The following is a 19,386-nucleotide window of genomic DNA, read 5'->3' as shown; positions in this document are numbered from 1 at the left end:
ACTATCAGCTTGGATGTGAAAATTTCAAGCTCTGCTTATACTCACAGACCATGAGATTATGATTTACAACACAATTAAAAGCCAAGGCCTTTTGTCATGCCACAAAGAAATGCACTGATTGCAACAGACATCTAATGGCTATGCAGATCTAATTTCCTCATTTGAATTTGAAATTTTCTTTGACTGAAGCACAGGACCTAGTGGCAATGAAAAAAGCAAACCGAAAACAAAAAACCCAAAGAAATCTTAATCCTTGTTTAGCGCTTCAATATGTTTCAAGCAAAAATATAGCACCAGTTTCAGCTCAGATAAAAACAGTTATCTTTGAACATTACCAGGGAGCAAATGCAAGCAGTTAAGACTTGTAAGATTATGGGAACAGAATGACATTCTGATAAAGTACAGAGAGCATTTATGTGTATAAACAATTCAAAGCGTTTCTGTAGAGAAAAACAGGTTAGAAAATGATTGAGGCAAGTAAATAACCTTCCTAAAACAAAATAAAGACTGAGAATTCCCAAGATCTGAAAGCTTGCCTTCAAACAGCAGCAAAAGCTCCAGAGGGTGAAATCTAGGACTAGGATCTTATTTCACAGCAGCTTTCTTAGTAGTCAGTTCCACATACATACATACAGCAGACACACACAGCAGTATCCCAAAGCAGAAATACCTTTCCTTTGTATGAAGATGGTTTGATTTTAGTTTAAATTGCAATGCATTTTTTATGAGCACCAGTCTCACCACTTAAATATGCTGCACAGATTTAAACTCTGCTGTCTTCCCACTGAAAATAAGGAAATAACTAATGCTGGAGAGATTAATTTAAGAAGGTCAGCAAGGGATTTCTGTACTGTAACTTCCCGTGTATTAGTGAAGCAACAATGTGTTCCAAATCTGCAGGCTTAACACATGAATTTAAAAGAAACATAGCCACAAACTGTTCTATTTTCATAAGTGACCCCTATTTCCTTGGTATTAGCAGGAAAATGTTACCAGTCACATGTTAGCAGTCTAGACAGATTGCTTGTTCTATGATTTATAAACACAATATAAAAATAAATAAATAAGAAATCAGCCACATGGCATATTCGTGCACTAAAGCTGCATCATTCAATAGTCCCAGCTCTTAGTATAATAACTTCACTTTCCGACATCTTTGTAAGTGTTCTCTACCTAAATATGGGTTATAGTGATTTCTAAAGCAAATGATGAGAGATAATACGAGAATATTGCCACACACTTCACCAGCTCGGGTCTATCACATTCCAGATCGGCATTAGGGAACGTTCATTAAGAGCTTGAATCCAGATAGACTGCGTTTAGACTCACTGACTTCATAAAACCACTATCAGACACAGAACATTACCCTTTTAGTTAGTGGTGAAATGCAGAGGAATGTGGGACAACATGTCATAAACTACTGAAATAAATAGATAAAAAAGCCTTAAAAGTATATTCTTAATTGCAGACTAACTGGATGGTACACATGCCAACATGACTTCGCAGTACAAGCTGTTCCACAGTAAGTCAGCCCCTGTAGTTTAACTCCATTGTGCACTTCTGCTAAAACCATAACCAAATTTCTGACTGTAAAATAAGTAGCAAAGGGGAAAAGGAAGAACGAGTACTATAAAAATAAGATTTCAGCCAATTTCAGATAAATATCAAAGTACCAACAAAAATAAATCAAACAAACCAATATTATGATGCTATATTGAAGCTCATCATCACATCTCCTAGATGTGCTGACAACATGTGGGAAGAAGAAAAAAAATGTTCGAATGCTAGGTTTATGCCGAGGAGCCAAATTTTCTGTAGAAGTAGAGCTAATGAGGATGGCAAGAAAAAAGAAAGAAGAAAGGAGTTGTACTGGGTCTGGCTGGGATGTTAACTTTCCCTGCAGCAGCTCACGGGAGGGGAGACTGGTGGAAAAGAAAACCAGACATACATAGCTAAATCAAGCTGTTGCTCCCATCTTGTGTCTCTCTCTCCACTGAGAGAAGACAGACTTGAGAAATTAGCTTTTGTGAACACACTCTACGTTATTTTAGATATTCACAACTGTACTTTAACTGAAAGGTGGTATGACACATTTCCTGAAAAGATTAACAAGTTGCATAGGAAAACAACAACTTTAAATTACTTTTGTGAGGTACCAGGAGCCAGAGGAAGATGATGTGGCAGAAAGCACACTGGAATTTCTCAGCAGGTATTTACAACTATAGAAACAATGTACACCAGAAGCTGGAGCTCTCAGTAATTGTGAGCTTAGTCTGCTACCATGGATAAACGTTTTGCAGAACAGCATTATCAGTGCACAGACCTATAGATCCCTTAAGCTGAATTATGGTCTTGATCATTATCCTAGTAGCTGGCTGAAATAACAGCACGGATCCAAGCAGATTTGCTGTATCTTTCCCCTGAGATGGAAATTCAACTTGAAGAGAGCAGGAGAAGTGGCAAAGGTGAACGGAAGCAATGGCATGTAGGAGAATTCCCCTCCCTCCAGCAGCTCAAGCGCACCTGTGTATTCTTCTCCATTTGGGGATTTATAAATGGCAGGTCTGTATTTTTTTGTGCTGACTCTGATGTGCTTTTTGTTAATACCCAGCGCAACATGTTCTTGGTAAGATCATCTGCAAACCCACCAGAATACCCCTATTTTTCAGTATATCTCACCATTACCTAAACCTGTCACAAATACATAGTGGCTGGTGCACATACTCTAAAACTTCACTCATTTCTGAATGTAATCTATCATTTAAGCTCCAAATGGTAAAACACCAGCTATAGGAAAAGTCACCCTTTGCAGTGTTTTCGTCACGGCAATTAACAAGAATTACTCGTTCTGTTGCTCCTCAATTTTTACTATAAAAACAGTAAGAGGGTTATTTGTTAATGCTCAAGGGAGACCTAATCCAGACCACAGGTTTGTCTTGTTTAGGTTGGTTTACCTGCTTTAAAGAATTGTGTGTCTATACAAGAACAGATCAAACCTCTGCATAAGGTAACATCTTTACTCCAACCACAGCAAGCAGAAGATATTTGAGAAAGAATCTTTAAAACACAGATAGGTAGGTACAGTTGTTTTACTGAGAACGGGCTTTCATGAGAGGAACTGAGCTACGTGGTGAAACATAATTAGTTTCTAATAGATATCAACTGGGAATAATCCATCTGCACTTGTTGACTTGAGAGCATATAAAAAAACAACAACAACAAAAAAAAACAGGCTACGTCTCCCCATAAAATACAAAACCTTTAAAGAAAGAAAGAAACAAACAAAAAACATTTCCAAAACATTTTCTTGTTAGATTATACTCATGCCTGTCTTTGGCAGCTCATTCCTATCATATTCTACCTCATTTATTACCCACAAATGTAGTTATTTTGCTGGAAATTCCCTTGCAGTAGCTCCCTTACAACTGTTAAATAGGAAAGTCTGGACAGTCAGGCCAATGCGAATGGGCCTGCTGAAATGCCAGCTCCTCCAAAACCACTTGGAACTCTACCCTGAAGATGCTGTTCTCTTGCAGTTTGGGAACGGTCAGTATTAAAGAGAAATTTATCAAAACTCTTATTAAAAACAGCAAATTGCACAGTATCGCATAAAGTCAGATTAAAGGACTGAGCTATAAAAATAAGTATTATTAAAACATATAGAACCTCTTAAAGCCAGGACAGAACGTTTTGATCACCTGGCAATGAAGGGTGATACAGATCTGTAGAAAAGAATTTTTTTTTTTTTTTTTTACAGAAACTACCACAAGGCCAAAACATTTGGAGGATGCAGCTGTGCCAAACATTCCTTTCATACACATTCTGCCCGCAACATAAATCATATCTGCTTATGCTATTGCTGTTGACAAGTAAATAAAACTGGGCTACCAAAAATGACCTACTTGAGAAGGATAAATAAAATATATTTTTGCTATTGGTATCTGAGTGCCACACACACATTCACGAGATGCTAATGTAAACTTATTTTGTATAAGAGACATTATTATGATTTTGAACTTAACTGCAATACCATCTGTGGGGAGTGGCCACCATAAATGGCAAAAATATCCAATCCTTTTATCTTCCTTCAAACATACTGTTAGAAGGAAAGAAGGACTAAAAAATATTAATTGGTACAAGGGAGAAACAGGTCAGATATATAGAAATCTTTGTAAGATATCCACCCACCAATTTTGAAATTTCTCATTGGTCAGGGTATGTTCCTGTCAAGTTTCTAAATACAGAAGAGATTTTTTCAGATCAAAAGCAGACTCAGGAAGAAAAAAAGAAAAAAAAAGAAAAAAAAGAAAAAAAAAAAAGAAATCCTGCTCACACTGAGAGAACAAATTGCTTGAATGTGGTACCTGACAGGCTCAAGTTCCAACGTATTTATTAGTGACTTTAAATATCAGGTGAGTACGGTGCTTTTGGAGCTGTTTTGCTTTGTAAAACAAATGAAAATGTAGCTAGTGGAGCAAACTAACTGACTAGGGCAGCACTTTGCCATTCTTCCTTCTGATGTGGAGGAACCCCACCAGCAGGGAGTTTAATTCAGTATTCTCAAACAAGGAGTATTATTCACTCGAGGCACATCCTCTACATTTCCTGTCTGGAGTAATCCACCTGACAGCAACCAAGACACAACATCTTTGCTAATCTCTGGTCACCAGAGAGTCATCAGAGATTAGCAAAGAGCCTAGAAATTCTCTCCAGAATTTCTCCTTGTTCTAGGATCAAGTCGAGATGCTCTATGACTTCTACTACTTCACTGTGCTTGCCAAGAAAAGCCTGAATGTCCTGAATATATTCCTGCATATAGGAGTCTTTCACATGTTAAAACATAGTATTCTAAGGGGAAAAGGCAGAGAAGCCAATCACTTAATTATAGTTTATCAGGAGCACCTAGATTGTGTAGTTTATTATATTGCACTGTACTAATCATACATTCAATGTATATATATTTTTTTCTTTAAAAAATCCTCTGTAAAGATACAACAAAGTCCAGTCTGAACCGTGCCTCTCTAATCAGAGTTCACTCCTTCCAGAAATTCTGTGCTGCAAGAGGAGGCAACTTAGTCTGAGATACAGTTAAAATGTAACCTTAAACAACTTAAAAAAACACACAATTTCTGTTCTTTTCCTTGAATATTAATTTTATAGATAACATTGGAAGCAAATACCTCTTTCTATTAACAAATCCTCTGAATTTCCATGACATTCAGAAACACAGAACTTAAATATCAAACAATCAGATATGCAATGGAGCAGAAAATCTGAATTCCACCTAATGTGTTTGCATGTATGCACACATATAAAAACAAATGTGTGCATACTCTCTCTCCAGCTTTTGTATTAAAAATATAGATTGCACCATCTGCTTTCCATATCAGGTTTTAAAGTGTCCTCCTCACTATTCCCCCAATCCTCTCAGTAGTTACAAATAAGAAAATAAAGAGCTGTGTTTGGAAAGAACCTGGAAAGAACAGTAGATGCACATATTATAAATGACAAAAAGTGTCCAAAATACCATTTCTAACATTTCGTTATCATTTTTATGATGATAGTGCTATGAAAAGAACCAAAAAGAAGTTGAAATTCAGTAGTAGGTGGTTCTGAATCGGAACCTCTGTGAATATCACATAAAGGCAGCATAGATAGGCAGCTGGATCATTTGGTTCTTTATGGAAATATAGTTCTTAACACATTCCTCTCCACTTTCCACCTCTGCTAGATAATAACTGCTGTGCTACAACACTTCACCACTTGTCTTTCTTTGCCCTGAAGTTTCAAATGATTATGATTAATGAACTGCTCCCCACAACTATAGGTGACAAATTCTTCATAGCTAGATGGCTATCCATGCAGGATACTTCTGGACTCTTTTAATAACTTCCATAGCCTTGCACTGAGTACACACCCTACCATTTCACAAATCTGCTTTCCACCTCCTTTGTGGCTTAGTGTTCCGCATTACTGAGAAGCAACAAGGAGCTGAGCTATCTGCATCTCCTGCATTTAGAGTGCTGATACCTGGAGCACTGGTCCTAAGTAAGCTGGAGATTGAAACTCAGGTGTAACCCCATCGACTTACATGCTCAAAGTAATATTGACTCTCTGAGCTGTAGCTCAAGAGAGGTCACAGGACACCTTAGCTCGTAAAGAAGAAAGACATCATGGGTTCAAAACAGTGAGCCTGCTGGGTAAGGATGGGTATCATCAGCTAGATTCAGGAGGTGTCCAAGCCCTTCCTTGCTGTTCTGACTTTTAACAATTAACACTAGCCGGTTCTGTAAGCTTCTAGCTACAGGGAGGTTAGAAGTTGGTTTCTTTCAGCTGCCATAGAACAGAGGAAATCACATGTTTGAGGACTTGGAGGGAAGTTACAAAAATTGCCCTTAAACATTTTCTTTGTATACCAAAATACTTTAAGATTTCCCTTAATTAAAGGGGAGGAGAGCATTTGTTTCTTAAAGGGGGAAAAAATGAAAACATTTTTTTTTTATGAAAAAAATCAAAAGAATAAATTAGAACACAAATATTTTGAGTATCAAAATGTGGATTTCAACTTTCTACTGAAAGTGAATTAGTGATTTAAGTGATTTAAAGTAATAACACGATTGAGAGAAGAAAGGCATAAAATGGTTAATGTGTATGAATGTCACTAAAGTTGCAGCTGAAAGTACAACAAATGAAGGGTAATCTGCTTATTCCTTGATATGGTATAGAGCCTACACAGTCCTTAAGCATATAGAAACTGCACTTTGCCTTTATGGGCCTTGGATAAACAGCCTGTTCCTCTTTGTGCTGCCGAAGAATCTGTGCCCTTTTGAGGGCAATACGATAGTTACAAACAAGGTTGTTCAAGGTGATGGAAAAGGAGGATTAGCATGCCAACTTATCTCTGCTTCTCACACAGATGGGGCCAGAGGCATCAATCATTTGTGATAAGCCATTCCTATCATATTGACACAGACACAAAGTGTACATCAGTGAAAGAAATTCTTAACACACTCCATCTTTCTTAAGAGCTGCCTTAAATTGTTCTATTAATAGCATTGCTATTTGGAGGAAATGATAGCATTAAGAAAATGGCTTAGCGAAGACACTGCTACACAAGAACCATGTGCTCTACTGCAGATTTAAGAAAAAAAATGTGTTCTACTGCAGCATGTTGTCATAACACACAGAAGCACAAACACTACGAAAATGTAAAGGTCAGCAGTGCAGCTGGGACTTTGGGCAGAAGATGGTGCAGCATCCTCATGCATACTCATCAGTAACAAGAACAGCGACCACTGTGTTAACTGGACAAATGCAGGTAGCCAGCTTAATACCCTCCATTCTCTTTCTCATAGTGCACCCCCAAGATGCCAGTTGCCTGTGTTTTTAACTTTCTTTATAGAAATAAACAGGATCTCTGGATAGCAATGTACTACAAATACAAATACGGTCTTACAGTAGCTATAGAGAAAAGGAGGCATCTCAGAGGACATTGTGATATTTGAGTTTGGAAAGTAGTCATCTGGTAAACTTTTGTTTTTTTTTTTTTTTTTCTGGTAACAGCAGAATATTATTGTGGTAAGAAATAAAGTTAGACTCTCGGTGAACACTGTGCATTGTCTGGAAAATAGCTAAGTTGTTATGTTGTCCCTTGCAACTTGTTAAAACAATTCTATTAAAAGCTGATAAGTGAGATCTTTCCAGGATCTGATTAAAAAAAAAAAATCAATATATTTTTGATTAAAGGAATGGTGGTAGAGCTCCAGCACAAATGGGCTTTCTGGCTCCACTAAGGTCATCACTGCTGCAACAAACGGCGGTACTTGGCAAACGATATGAGCACTTAAGGGTGAAAAGAATATACCATCATCAAATGTCCTTTATGTCTCAAAAAAACTAACATTGTAAACTGGGATCTGTGTAATCAGTTAAAATACATACTACAGACTTTGTACATGTGATTCAACTGCTGGAAAAGGGTTCATTTAGTTAACTTCTAGGCTGGCAAGTGAATAAGACACCCCAAAGCACACAATCATTGTCACATTCTTTGGTACTCTCAATGTTGGGAATCTAAGCGTCTTCATACTCCAACTTTACAGAAGAGAAGCTACTGATAATTTCTTAGGAATAGAAAAATCTCAAAAACTTCACAGATCTCATAATTAATCACAAATTACAATATATTTATAAAACAGCTAATGAAGAACACAAGATTGTTTCATTCTTCTGAAATGTTGACAACACACATTTCTAGTCTTCCTTTGGAGATATCCTGTCTTTTGCCATTAGTTTAAAATCAGTTATTTTCCTATAAGTGCATCTCATTGTAAAATCAACTGAAATCAATCTATAATCCCATTTAAATCTGAAAATGTTTTGGCAACGTAATTGCAATGTCTAACACCCAAAGTAAAAACTGATAGAATTAGAGCTGAGCTGCTCCATGTTTTACAGGAATTTTCCTCATTCAAACTATAATCCTGTAATATTCATCTTATATACACTATTTTATACATATACTATTTTATGATCTACATGATCAGCTTAGTTTGTATCGGGTATTTGCTTTTGAAGAAAATCTCCCAATTGCCTTCACAAGTCAAATTTTATTCACAATACAAAGCAGTCTAAATTATTGAACTGGATTTCTCCTGGATTAAACTGGCAGATATGCTCTTGCCATTCCTGAGCAATCAGTCCACACAACCACATCAGTTTGTCCTTAGTAAAATCCTCCAAACATTCACACGTTAACACTGAGCTCTTACCATCAACTGATGCTCTACAACTCTACTCCCACCGGCTAGCACTGCTTGTACATAGTAGTCTTATAAGAAAATTAGACAATATTAAAACAAACCATTAAAGCTTGGTACTAAATTGATAAGCCCTTTGGATTTTGCTTTTCTCAAACATTTGTTGAGCATGCCAGATTCAAAGAACAGATTTTATAAAAGCATTTCTGAACAACACTAATTAACCACCGTCTGGACTCTCAATAGATCTAGACAGAGTACGTTTGAGACAACGTACTTTAGAAACAGACTAAGATGCTGTGCAACTCTGAGTACCCAGTAAAAGTTCAGCAGTGGCCAAACCCACAGGCCTGAACTGAAAAACAAAAAAGCCTTGAGAAAAAAACTGAAGTTATGATCATGGACTTCTTACAATACAAAGCCAATACTACTCTACAACTACGTACACGCAAAATTTTACTTGTCTATTACAATTCTTACAATGTAGTTAGTGCTACAAAGTAAAGCTTTATCAAGGCAAATTTTTATTAAAAAAAAAATAATGAAAAACTCACAAACAGGTTTGTGACCTGGACAGAAATAAAAGGGGAAGAAGAATGTAAGGTTAGTAGAAGACACAACCAAAGAATTTTACTGGGACAAGTCATATGGCTGTACCATGTTAAAGTAGAGCCATTCACAAATTTGCCACGCACCATGCAGGGATTGTTACTATCCTAGGAAAGAAAACTGGAAAGCAGAAAGCAGGAGGCAAATGGAACAATATAGATGAACACAACAGTGAAAACTATGGGACTCATCAGGGTCTGTTTATTATTAATGTAAAGGCAAAAAAATAATTCCTAGTAGTTAGTCTAGCTGAAAAGTATGTATAAATACGTACGCATACACACAGAGTCAAGAGGAACTAGTACATACCAATTAGGCAGAAAATTATTTGCAACTCTAGTCTTAATGCATCAAGTACCTAAGTACATCATCACTCATATTTAAATACTTGACTATAAAGAGCAAACTTCTGCAGTTTACTTGCTTCAAAAAGAAGTAGATGTTCAGGTCCAAACAGCTTTTTAAAGCATGAAGGCACACATTAAAATTAGTAAAATTATATCAATATAGAAATACTCTGCAAAGTAATTAATCATAACTGTTTATTAACAATAATAAAGTCATAAATAAGCCTGTATTTTACTATTACATAATTAATACTCAACAGAATTGATGCTTCTGCAGACACCAACGTAATTAAAAAATTAATTTTTAATAGCAATTTCCAGCAACAAAATAAATGGAGAAAAGTACGGTCTCCAACAAAAGCTAAGATTCCTATCAAGAGCAAGACAGTGATCACAAAAGAACATTTATCTCTATCTTACGAAATTTGACAGAAAAAAATTCTGTTGCCTAAAGTGTGTGTAAGCTGGGAGCAAGTGATACATCACAGCTGCTCCCAATCTAGCGAAGTCTTTAGACAGGAAGTCTGAAGGTCAGACGCTGCCTTCCCTCCCCCAGCATCACGCTGAATCTCTGTCACTATCTGATTTCTTTTCTGGGCAAGTCACTAATTCATTCCTACACCACCATTTCTCACATCTCACCTGAAAAGCTATTACTATCGAATTCTTCTACATGTTGGGAAGATCGTGAGCATTTATCCATGCTGTTAAAATGAAAAATTATTTAAAATAATGTAGTTATAATTTTAATTAATTTTCTTTTCCTTAATTTTCCTTTCATTTGATGCACTAAAAATACTAAGATACATTATCAAAGCCAGAGTAATGATATTATGGTTTTAATCTTTTACTTAACAGGTGCTAGCTTAGAAATGCACTTGTAGGTCACACGCAACCAGAAGACCAATTTCTCTGTTACATTGGAACTGCCTACCACAAGTGCCTACACTGCCTACCGCAACATAACAGACGAGTCACACAGACAATGCTTTCTTTATTAACAAAAGAATTTCAATATATACCTAAGCAACAGTTATAAATTTGTGCATACATTCATGACGTGGCTTTGATCTCCCTACTCTTTGCAAATTCTTTGCAAATATTTTAAGAGCAAATTCAGGGTACTTTTCTTTACGGGTTCCACTCTGAGAGGCTAATCTCAAGCAGTCAGATAATTGAGTATCTATATCCTTTATGATTTCAACAACAACTCTTTCTGAAACTTTATTGAGATCTGAAGTAGTCGCATAGAAAACAAAAAAGAAATTGGATGGATTCAAGTCAAAATTACTTCAGGGTGTGCAGGGCAGCTCTTTAATAAATACAGCTGATGGATTCTAAAGAGCTATTCAGAATGCCCTGAAGTAGACACAGACATATCATCAGCTGACTCAATTTCTCATCTTCACTGACTAAAACTCAACTAAAAGAGTCTGTATGCTTAGCAGAAGCCTAGATACGTAATTCACACAAAGACATTAAGTTTATGTATCTTTGGAGCTGTATTCCAATCCTAAAGGCCATTTATTCACCATTAAGCCTTCTAAAACTAAACAAAAAAGAAAAACTAAGCATTGGCATAAGTCTTAATCTTGGTATTTCACTCATGACTACAGACAGATACCTCCACCAACACAGATTCCAGAGTGTAAAGGCATCCCTCCCTCTTCTTTTCTAATGAACCACCAGCAATTAGAGAAAGAAAAAGTGATGAAGAATTTAAAGATAAAGTGTGCTGTGACCACTTTGGGCTTTTTTGCCTTTTTTTTTTTTTTTTAAAGAGAAACAAGGTTGTGGTGTAGCTGAAGAATGGAATTATATTAACAGGTTGGACTTTTCTTTAAGAAGACAGAGACCCATGTTCAGTTTCTTGCTCTGTCTTCAAATATTCAGCCTTACATTTCCTATCTCCCAGGGAGTCTCAACTGTTTCTTAAGCTACAGCAACCATCCTTAAAATATTGTGTAAAGGGAATTACAATCATTAGTATTCTCCTTTTCCTCCTCTGGTTGTCTTTACAAAGACAAACAGTGTCTAACACTGAAGTATTAGAATCCAGCCCTGCCAAGAACACACGTACAACTTAGCTCCTATGCAAAACACAGGGATCGTGAGAACTAGATAAAAGTTGTGTGCTGATATTCAAGAGCATAGTTTTCAATATAATATCTAAATTTCACTCTACTTTATACACCTATATTCTTTCAATCTGGCCTTTTCATGTCATTATGCTGTATTCTCTTATTAGGAATAATTCTCGCCCCACTAAATCAAATGCAAGATCTGTTAACACATTTTGCTTGCAGCTTGTAACTTGGTTTAACACAGTTGCTATGGCATGCCTTTTTCAGAAAGAACCTATAACTATAGCAACAACAACAACAAAAAATGTTTCATTACCTTTCACTGTTCAATGACAATATAAGTCTGGGCAGTTGTTAATATTGCTTGAGAATACTACAAGTTTACAATGGCCTAAGGGCAACTTTATTCTTGCACTTTAATATAAGGTTCAGCTATTAAACTATACCTTCCGTATGTTATCAAGTACATTCCTTTTTCTTTTGGTTTCCACATGGTAACATGTTATCCACATTATTAATAAATTCAGATATTTTTAAATTAAAGGAAGAGGAAAATGAAACCCTTTCAAAGCATACTGCACTACGGTTGATCAAAAAAATCAATAGCTGCAAACACTGAAAAGTGACTATCACAAGATCAGACTGTTTTATCCATGTAAGAAAATGACATCCTCTTATCAGTAATGTTTAAACACTCAAAATGTAATGAAAATATTCTGCATAAATTCTCCAGTGATATCCAGACAGATTTATAATAATACATTATAAAATAATCTATATCACAATAAAATATCTTTATATGCTTTGGTTCCCTGCAGGCCAATAACATGAAGAAGCCAGGTGATCTGTGAGATGAAACATGATATACTCCTTTTTTAATGTAGTTACCTGCATTAGATTAGAGCATCCTACTCACAGCCTTTTTCTTGCACGAGTCTGGAGCTGGACTAGGGAAAGTGCTGCTACTCAAGCTTCCTAAAGCCTTACTATTCCCTTTTGTATATACTTGCTCCGCCTCAGTATCTGCAATTGCATTTTTATTTTAACCATGATGCTTGAACAAACATTTCTGCTCAAACAGCTTCATAGAATGTATGAAACTGAGAATAAAAAATATCATATTTTCCACAGCCTCAAAAAAGGTGCACAATCTATTAAAAAAACCAACAACACAAACAGATAATATTGTTTCTATTACCCCAACAGTCTTTTAGAGCTGTTATTTCAACTGTATAAACCTGAGATTATAAATAATGAAACAAGTATATAGAGATCTTATGTTTGCAGGTTGATCTCATAAGAATATGAGTTAGTCTTAACAACGAAATATATCAGAACAGAAATTCCATCATTAAATCTGAATTCTGCTCTTTTTACTCCCTCCAAATGAACTCTTTCTCTAAGAGGCAACAAAGATCACCTGTTTTATGTCAATTTACACCAGGCGGACAATGAAAACCAGATCAGAATCTACAAGCAGCCACATTTTTGGAGTAATTGTACCTCTAAGCTTGTACTTAACATTATGCATTCCAACTGCCTCATTAAAACAAGCAGGATTACCCACCTAAGGAAAACTTGGTACACATATAGTGCTTGCAAAGCTGAAATCTGAGGGAAAAAGCAAAAAAGCCTGAAGAAACAAACCCCCAATATTCTAATACCGCAACCAACAAATTGAAGAAATACATAGTAAGTTACATATATTCATATATTTCTATTTTTAATCAAGTATCTTTCTATTTCAGAACATAAATTACCATGTATTGTTCCTTAAGCTTATAGGTGCTATTAGCAAGAGTTTCATCTAGTATTTTCATTGCATTTTTCTAGTGGACTGTAAAGCAATGACTTAGGAAATAACAGGCAAATCACCCAGCAAGGTTGTGACAGACAGTAAGGTGTTGCTAAACACACCTTTTTGACCTGCTAATCTCTTCCAGAATTAGCAGAAGAGCATGTACATCCAGGCTCCACACTTTGCAGCTCACAACTCTGTTATTGCCAGTAGGCTTCGGCTTCGTGGCAGGGTGTGAGCCGCAGTAGCTGAGGAGTGCACACACAGTCGCTTCTTACACATGGCCTCCTCCTGAGGGAGGCTGCTTATTGCATGCATGTATCAGCTGTAGCCAGGGCATAAGGACCTCTGAAATATCCTGCCGATTTGTACTGAATGAAAAATGTATCTCATACTGTATTGCCGTGTACGCAATACACACGCAAGACTTCAGACTTATTTATGTGCTCTACAAATAGCCAACTGTCTGAAATACAGAGTAGGCTGGAAACTGTGGCCATGCGTGTATTGAGCATGAGCACAAAAGCCTTTTAAGTCTGTGACAACATGGTAATGTCGTTTGCAGATCCAGTCCACAAAGATCACCTGTCTCCAGCTTGGACACATCTGCATTCCAGATCACTCTATGATACAGATATACCTTATATTTTAATTTGTTCTTGTGAAAACCCTCTCAGGTTCATTTTTTTTTCAGTGCGTTGAGGGGATTCTTGTTTCCTGGCAGGGATTTTTGTTGTTTTTCTTTTGTGGTAGAGGGGTGTGTGTGCAAGTTTGTTTTACAGGTGGTAGCAAACTACCTTCACAAATATCACCCTATCATTCCTCCCATGCTCTAGAAGGCAGTTTGGATTCATGACAACACGTTTCTTCAAGGTTTGTCAGTAATGGGATGAGGAAGTTCACACATAATAAAGCAGCTGCAAACAGACACTGGAGTCAGAAATCAATAACTAAAGGTCAGATCACAGCAAGCATGTGACAAACAGCTCGAGAATTTGTGCTTTCATGTGAACGTGAAATCCAATCCATTTGCTTTCATACAACCACTACTGCCATAACCTTGTTTTCAGCAATCCATAACTCCCAAATTGTTTCTGTCAAGGTCTGAAGCTCTCTCCTAAATCCATCACCTGCTATGCCATTCACTGGAATGGACACAAAAGATGTGCCCTGATGCACATTTAATTCTCAGAAATGACAGTAAACTGTCTTTCAGTGACTAATGTCCAACGTGCAGGCCAGAATGAAGTGTCAGTACTTAGCAGCTAATATCCCAACAATAGTTACACTATTTCATTAACAATAAAAATCAATTTACTCAGTACTGTCTTCCTTCAAAGCAGGTAGCTATCTTGCACAACTGCAAAGCAAATATCATTTTGTCAAATTCAGCCCAATTTCCACATGCACCCCAACCAAATCCGTATTGCCGTATATACAAAAAGACAAGTAGTACACAGTCATGACTTTGTACACGTTTAGAATAACACTTTTTACCCTATTAACAGGCTTTTCTTTCTGTTGCTGTATTTGCGTGCTGTCTTATCTGAAGTATATTTTGTTTTGAATTCTAGTCTTTCATTTCTTCAGTGGCCAGCCTTAAAGCAGATGTTTGCTGCCTCCAGTACACGTTCTTACTACAGGTAGGAGAACACAGAAGAATACACTAACAACCAGCAGCAAGTTAGGAGTCGGAGCGTTCTGACCAGTCTCGCATCACCACAACACAAGCATTTGGTGTGGCATTGCTTATTCAGTCTTCCTGCAATATTCCTGAAGGTTCTTCATACAAAAGGTTCTTCCACTAATTCTGCTCTCCCCCTGTGCTCGTATTTACAAACTGCATCATGGTTCTGCTCCTGTCCTCTCTCTTGGCCAGAAACATGCTGGGAATGGAAATAACTACTGATCATTTTAAAATTAAAGTGTTGTCAGGGCTTGCACAGAATTTCAGCTCTAGGACAAACAGAAGATGAATGGTTCCAGGATCAGCTCCCAGATGAAAAAAAACAGAAGCCAAACAAACTCTAAATAGATGTGAGACCAGTTTTGACTGCTTCATTTAAGAGCATGCACCTCAGGCTCCTATTATAATGAGATTTATAATTCACTAAGCTCTCCAGTCCGAAGTATCTAGGAGAATTCATTTTATAAATATTACAGAGCAAGCAACAGTTCTAAGTTCTGAATGTGCGCTGATTAGGAGAAAGGAAAATAGAGATACTTAAAAAAGACCTTTGGGTCACAGAATTAATATTCACTCTGTACGCATCTATGTTCCCACTCAAGCAAAACAAACTGGAAATGGAAATAAGTAAACAACACAGAGAAAAATAAATTATTTACATCTAGAATGATACTGCCAAATATTAACTATAGGAACTAAATTACAAAAGGAAGTAAAAAAAAAAAATCCTGAATCAAGACTAGTTTTTGCTTGTTTCTAAATGTGAAATTTGTCACCAGGATTGAAAGAGACAGTACACATTGACAACATTTATGTAAAATCAGTATCCCAGCGAAAAATCATGTGCTACCTGATGGGCCGATTTTCTTTACTATCAAAGAGTGAGAAGATTACTTCCAGTTCCTCTCCCAGGTTGGAGCACATCAGACTCTTCATCTGAACAAAAAGGTGGTGGCTGCTAGCCGGTACTGGTGTGTCTTTTTTTCGATGACGATGCTCCATCTAAAAATAGCACAAAAAACACAGTAGTCAGTTTGAATTAATTGTAAAAATGTCAAAATAAAAAGAGGTAGAAAACATAATACTGGACTTTTTTGTTATTATTCTTTTCTTACTATTATTTTCTTATTCCCAATATTTAAACTTTTAATTCAGCATTAATTTGCAATAGGGTTTTGTTCTTTTCTTTTTTTTTTCCCTTGTCTGAGAAGGAGAAAGGCAAGAGATTTTCCAGTGTTACACTGCATCATATCACTGGGATACAAGAGTAAACTCTACAAGATTACCTTTTTTGTGCTCCGAGAATTTCAAGCCATTTTAAACCTCTGTTGTAAACCTACTGGGTTGTATTTCATAGCTAGCTTAAATAGTTAATGATCTGATATTCTAGTATTCAAATACACAAAAAATGCTTTTGCAAACGACTTAATAGAAGTATTTTAAAATGGAAAAAATCACTCCATTATTTTCTAATCTTTGACAGACTTGCGTAGAGGCTACTAAGCTCTCTTGATTTGACTTTCCAGTTTGTACCTTCACCATTTTAACCATCTATTAAGGGTATACTATTTCTCTCTTACGCTGTACTAAAACCATTTTTAAAACAGCAATCTTTCTAAGTTACTTAGCCTTCAAACTGAGGTTATCCCGGGCCTTTTTCTTTTTCTTTATTTTTTGAAAGCGCACTCCATGAGCTTCATCATTAATTTTCTGCGTTATTCTTCCTCTGTATGTTTTTTCTTACGTTTAATGGTTTCTCACTGTATTTCATCTAGTGCTTCAACAAGATTCTGTAAGATTACATATGACTGAACCTGCCCAAAGGTATACTGAATCTAGTGTGAATACATTACTATTAGACTTGACAGTACAAGTCATCAAAATAAGTCATTAAAAATATTAAACATATAATTTCAGCTCCACAGCAAATTTACACAATTAATTTTCTTCTTTATTCCATATTTATTCTATATTAAATACATGGGTTACCATAAATAAAATTTAGTTTAAATAAATGGTTAGTTGTAAGCAAATAGGGCTCAGGATTCTATTACTGTAACAGCTGTAGCACTATGAGCCAAAGCCCACAGAAATGAATTGGCACGTTTTCTTACACCTCACTGGAGATTAAATCAGAATAAGAAATATCAGTACAATTACAGTAAGCCAAGATGGGCTTTCATGCCCAAAGGAGAGCTTTTATACGCAGTTCAACTGCTATTCACATTAATACATTAGAAGAGATCAACAGGCCAGTAAGATTATTCATGACAATACTTGTACCACAGGTATGTTGTTATATTTCCACTAATCTTATCTCATGTGAGTCATGGGCCAGTTAAAGAGTCTCATAAGCTTTTATCAATGATTAAATTCATGTAAGAACCCATAATTTTAATGTTATATTAGAATACAAAACCTTCAACAAATAATATGTAGTATGTAGATGTGTGCACGCAAACTTGATATCAAATCAAAGCATCTCATACAGAGGTACAGATTACTATTAAACAGATAACTATTAAAAAGAAATCTTCTTTCCTCACAGCAAACCCCATTGCATTATAAAATTCCAGTGTATTTGAGCAAAAAAGTACTTTTGATTAAATAGAAGAAAGTTGCCATGAAAACCTCAGCATGTAATTTGACAGCTCAAGGACTACTATGTTCACGTACCAGCCTGTAGAGCTCTGTAATGCTGATCTCTTCAGGATCCACCATAGCATACTCTTTTCTCGGAACTAAGTCAAGTCCCAGTTGTCTGTATGAGGAAAAGAGAAACAATGAGATACTATATGGCCTACATACGAAGAGAAAATAAATCAGTAAGCTTGACTCTTTTCTTCTATTTAACATAAAGATTCCATCCAGCAAAGCAGATGTTAATTGGTACTCTACAGTTGTCAGTTGTTGGGGGGGGTTGTTGTTTTTTGTTTGTTTAAGTATTTCAGCTGTATCCACTGTTCATGAACAATTCCTCCCTTTTCTTCACTTTTTTTTTTTACATTAGCAGAATATGTTTTTCCACAATTTTAAACTCATTTTCACATCATGAACAATATACAATGGACACTGTCTTTTGTACTACTGTGGGCAGCATACAATGTGAATTGCACTAGTATTGTCATATTGAATGAAAACAGTAGAAAAGAATATAAAAAGAAAATCCATAAACGTCAAAATATCAGTTTATTTTTAATTTGGACTGGAAGGCATCAAAGCTGCTTGGCAGCATACCCTGAATGAAATAATGAAATACACTTCAGTCAACAGGAATAAAACTTATTTTCAGCACAGCAGCAATCAATAAGGATTAAGAACACATATGGGGGAGTAGGTAGTCATGATGAATTTAGAAAAACTTGAAATATTAGAAAGTTGAAAAAAATTATGTTTTTAAAGAGTGGGAACTGATGACTTCAGTATTCATCATAATTCTGAGCAGACAGTTCTTCCACTGTGTTAGGTGTTTAGGTTTTCAGATAGCAGTACTTTCAGGACCCCCTGAAATTCCATTAATTTTACTACTGAATATTTCTGCATCTAGTCAGAGTTTCACTGAAAAAAATACAAGCTAAAGAAAAGATTTTGGAAACAGCACTCAAATGCCAAAATGTATTCTAACCTTATCAAATAGGTTACTAGTCATTATCTACTTGAAAGATTGTGATATTCAGGAGTTGATACAAAATCTTCAAAAATTGTTAGAGAATGAATTTATGGTGGTGGTCTCATAAAAATGTAATAGTACAGAATGCAAACGGGGATGGATCTAACGTGATCTATCTTGTCTCCTTTGGGCTGAAAAGTTGCAAAGAAATTAGACTGAAATTAACACCTTTTAGAAAGAAGTATGGCAGGAGAACCATACTCGTCTATGTAAAAAAAGCTTTAATATAGTATATATATATAGTATATATAGCACACGGTGGCTGCACTCAGATATTTTTTTTCTGGTTTTAAGACCTGTACTTCAGATGTTAAATATTTTATCACAGTGCAGAAAGCTTTCAATAAGCACTTATAAATTGTATCACTTTCACTCATGCTGACTGCAAGTAAACACGACATCATTAGGCAAAACTATACACTTAGAACTCAT

The 19,386-nt window shown here is 36.0% G+C and overlaps 1 protein-coding gene across 6 annotated transcripts in view; it reads right to left on the bottom strand.

The window, feature by feature from the left end:
* The window catches only part of DOCK4 (dedicator of cytokinesis 4), a 251,424-nt gene that overhangs the window by 133,310 nt on the left and 98,728 nt on the right, over positions 1–19,386 (bottom strand). For all 6 annotated transcript variants that reach the window (XM_083800778.1, XM_083800781.1, XM_083800782.1 and 3 more), the window contains exons 7-8: positions 17,961–18,045; positions 16,135–16,286 (exon numbers count right to left, since the gene is read on the bottom strand). In XM_083800778.1, coding sequence (XP_083656904.1) covers positions 16,135–16,286; positions 17,961–18,045 — 237 coding nt within the window. The remainder of the gene's footprint in view (positions 1–16,134; positions 16,287–17,960; positions 18,046–19,386) is intronic.

This window comes from Anser anser, assembly GCF_964211835.1.
Source record: "Anser anser genome assembly, chromosome: 1".
Taxonomy (NCBI): Eukaryota; Metazoa; Chordata; class Aves; order Anseriformes; family Anatidae; genus Anser; species Anser anser.
Note: the sequence above shows the minus strand (reverse complement) of the source record. Positions and strands in the feature narration are given on the sequence as shown.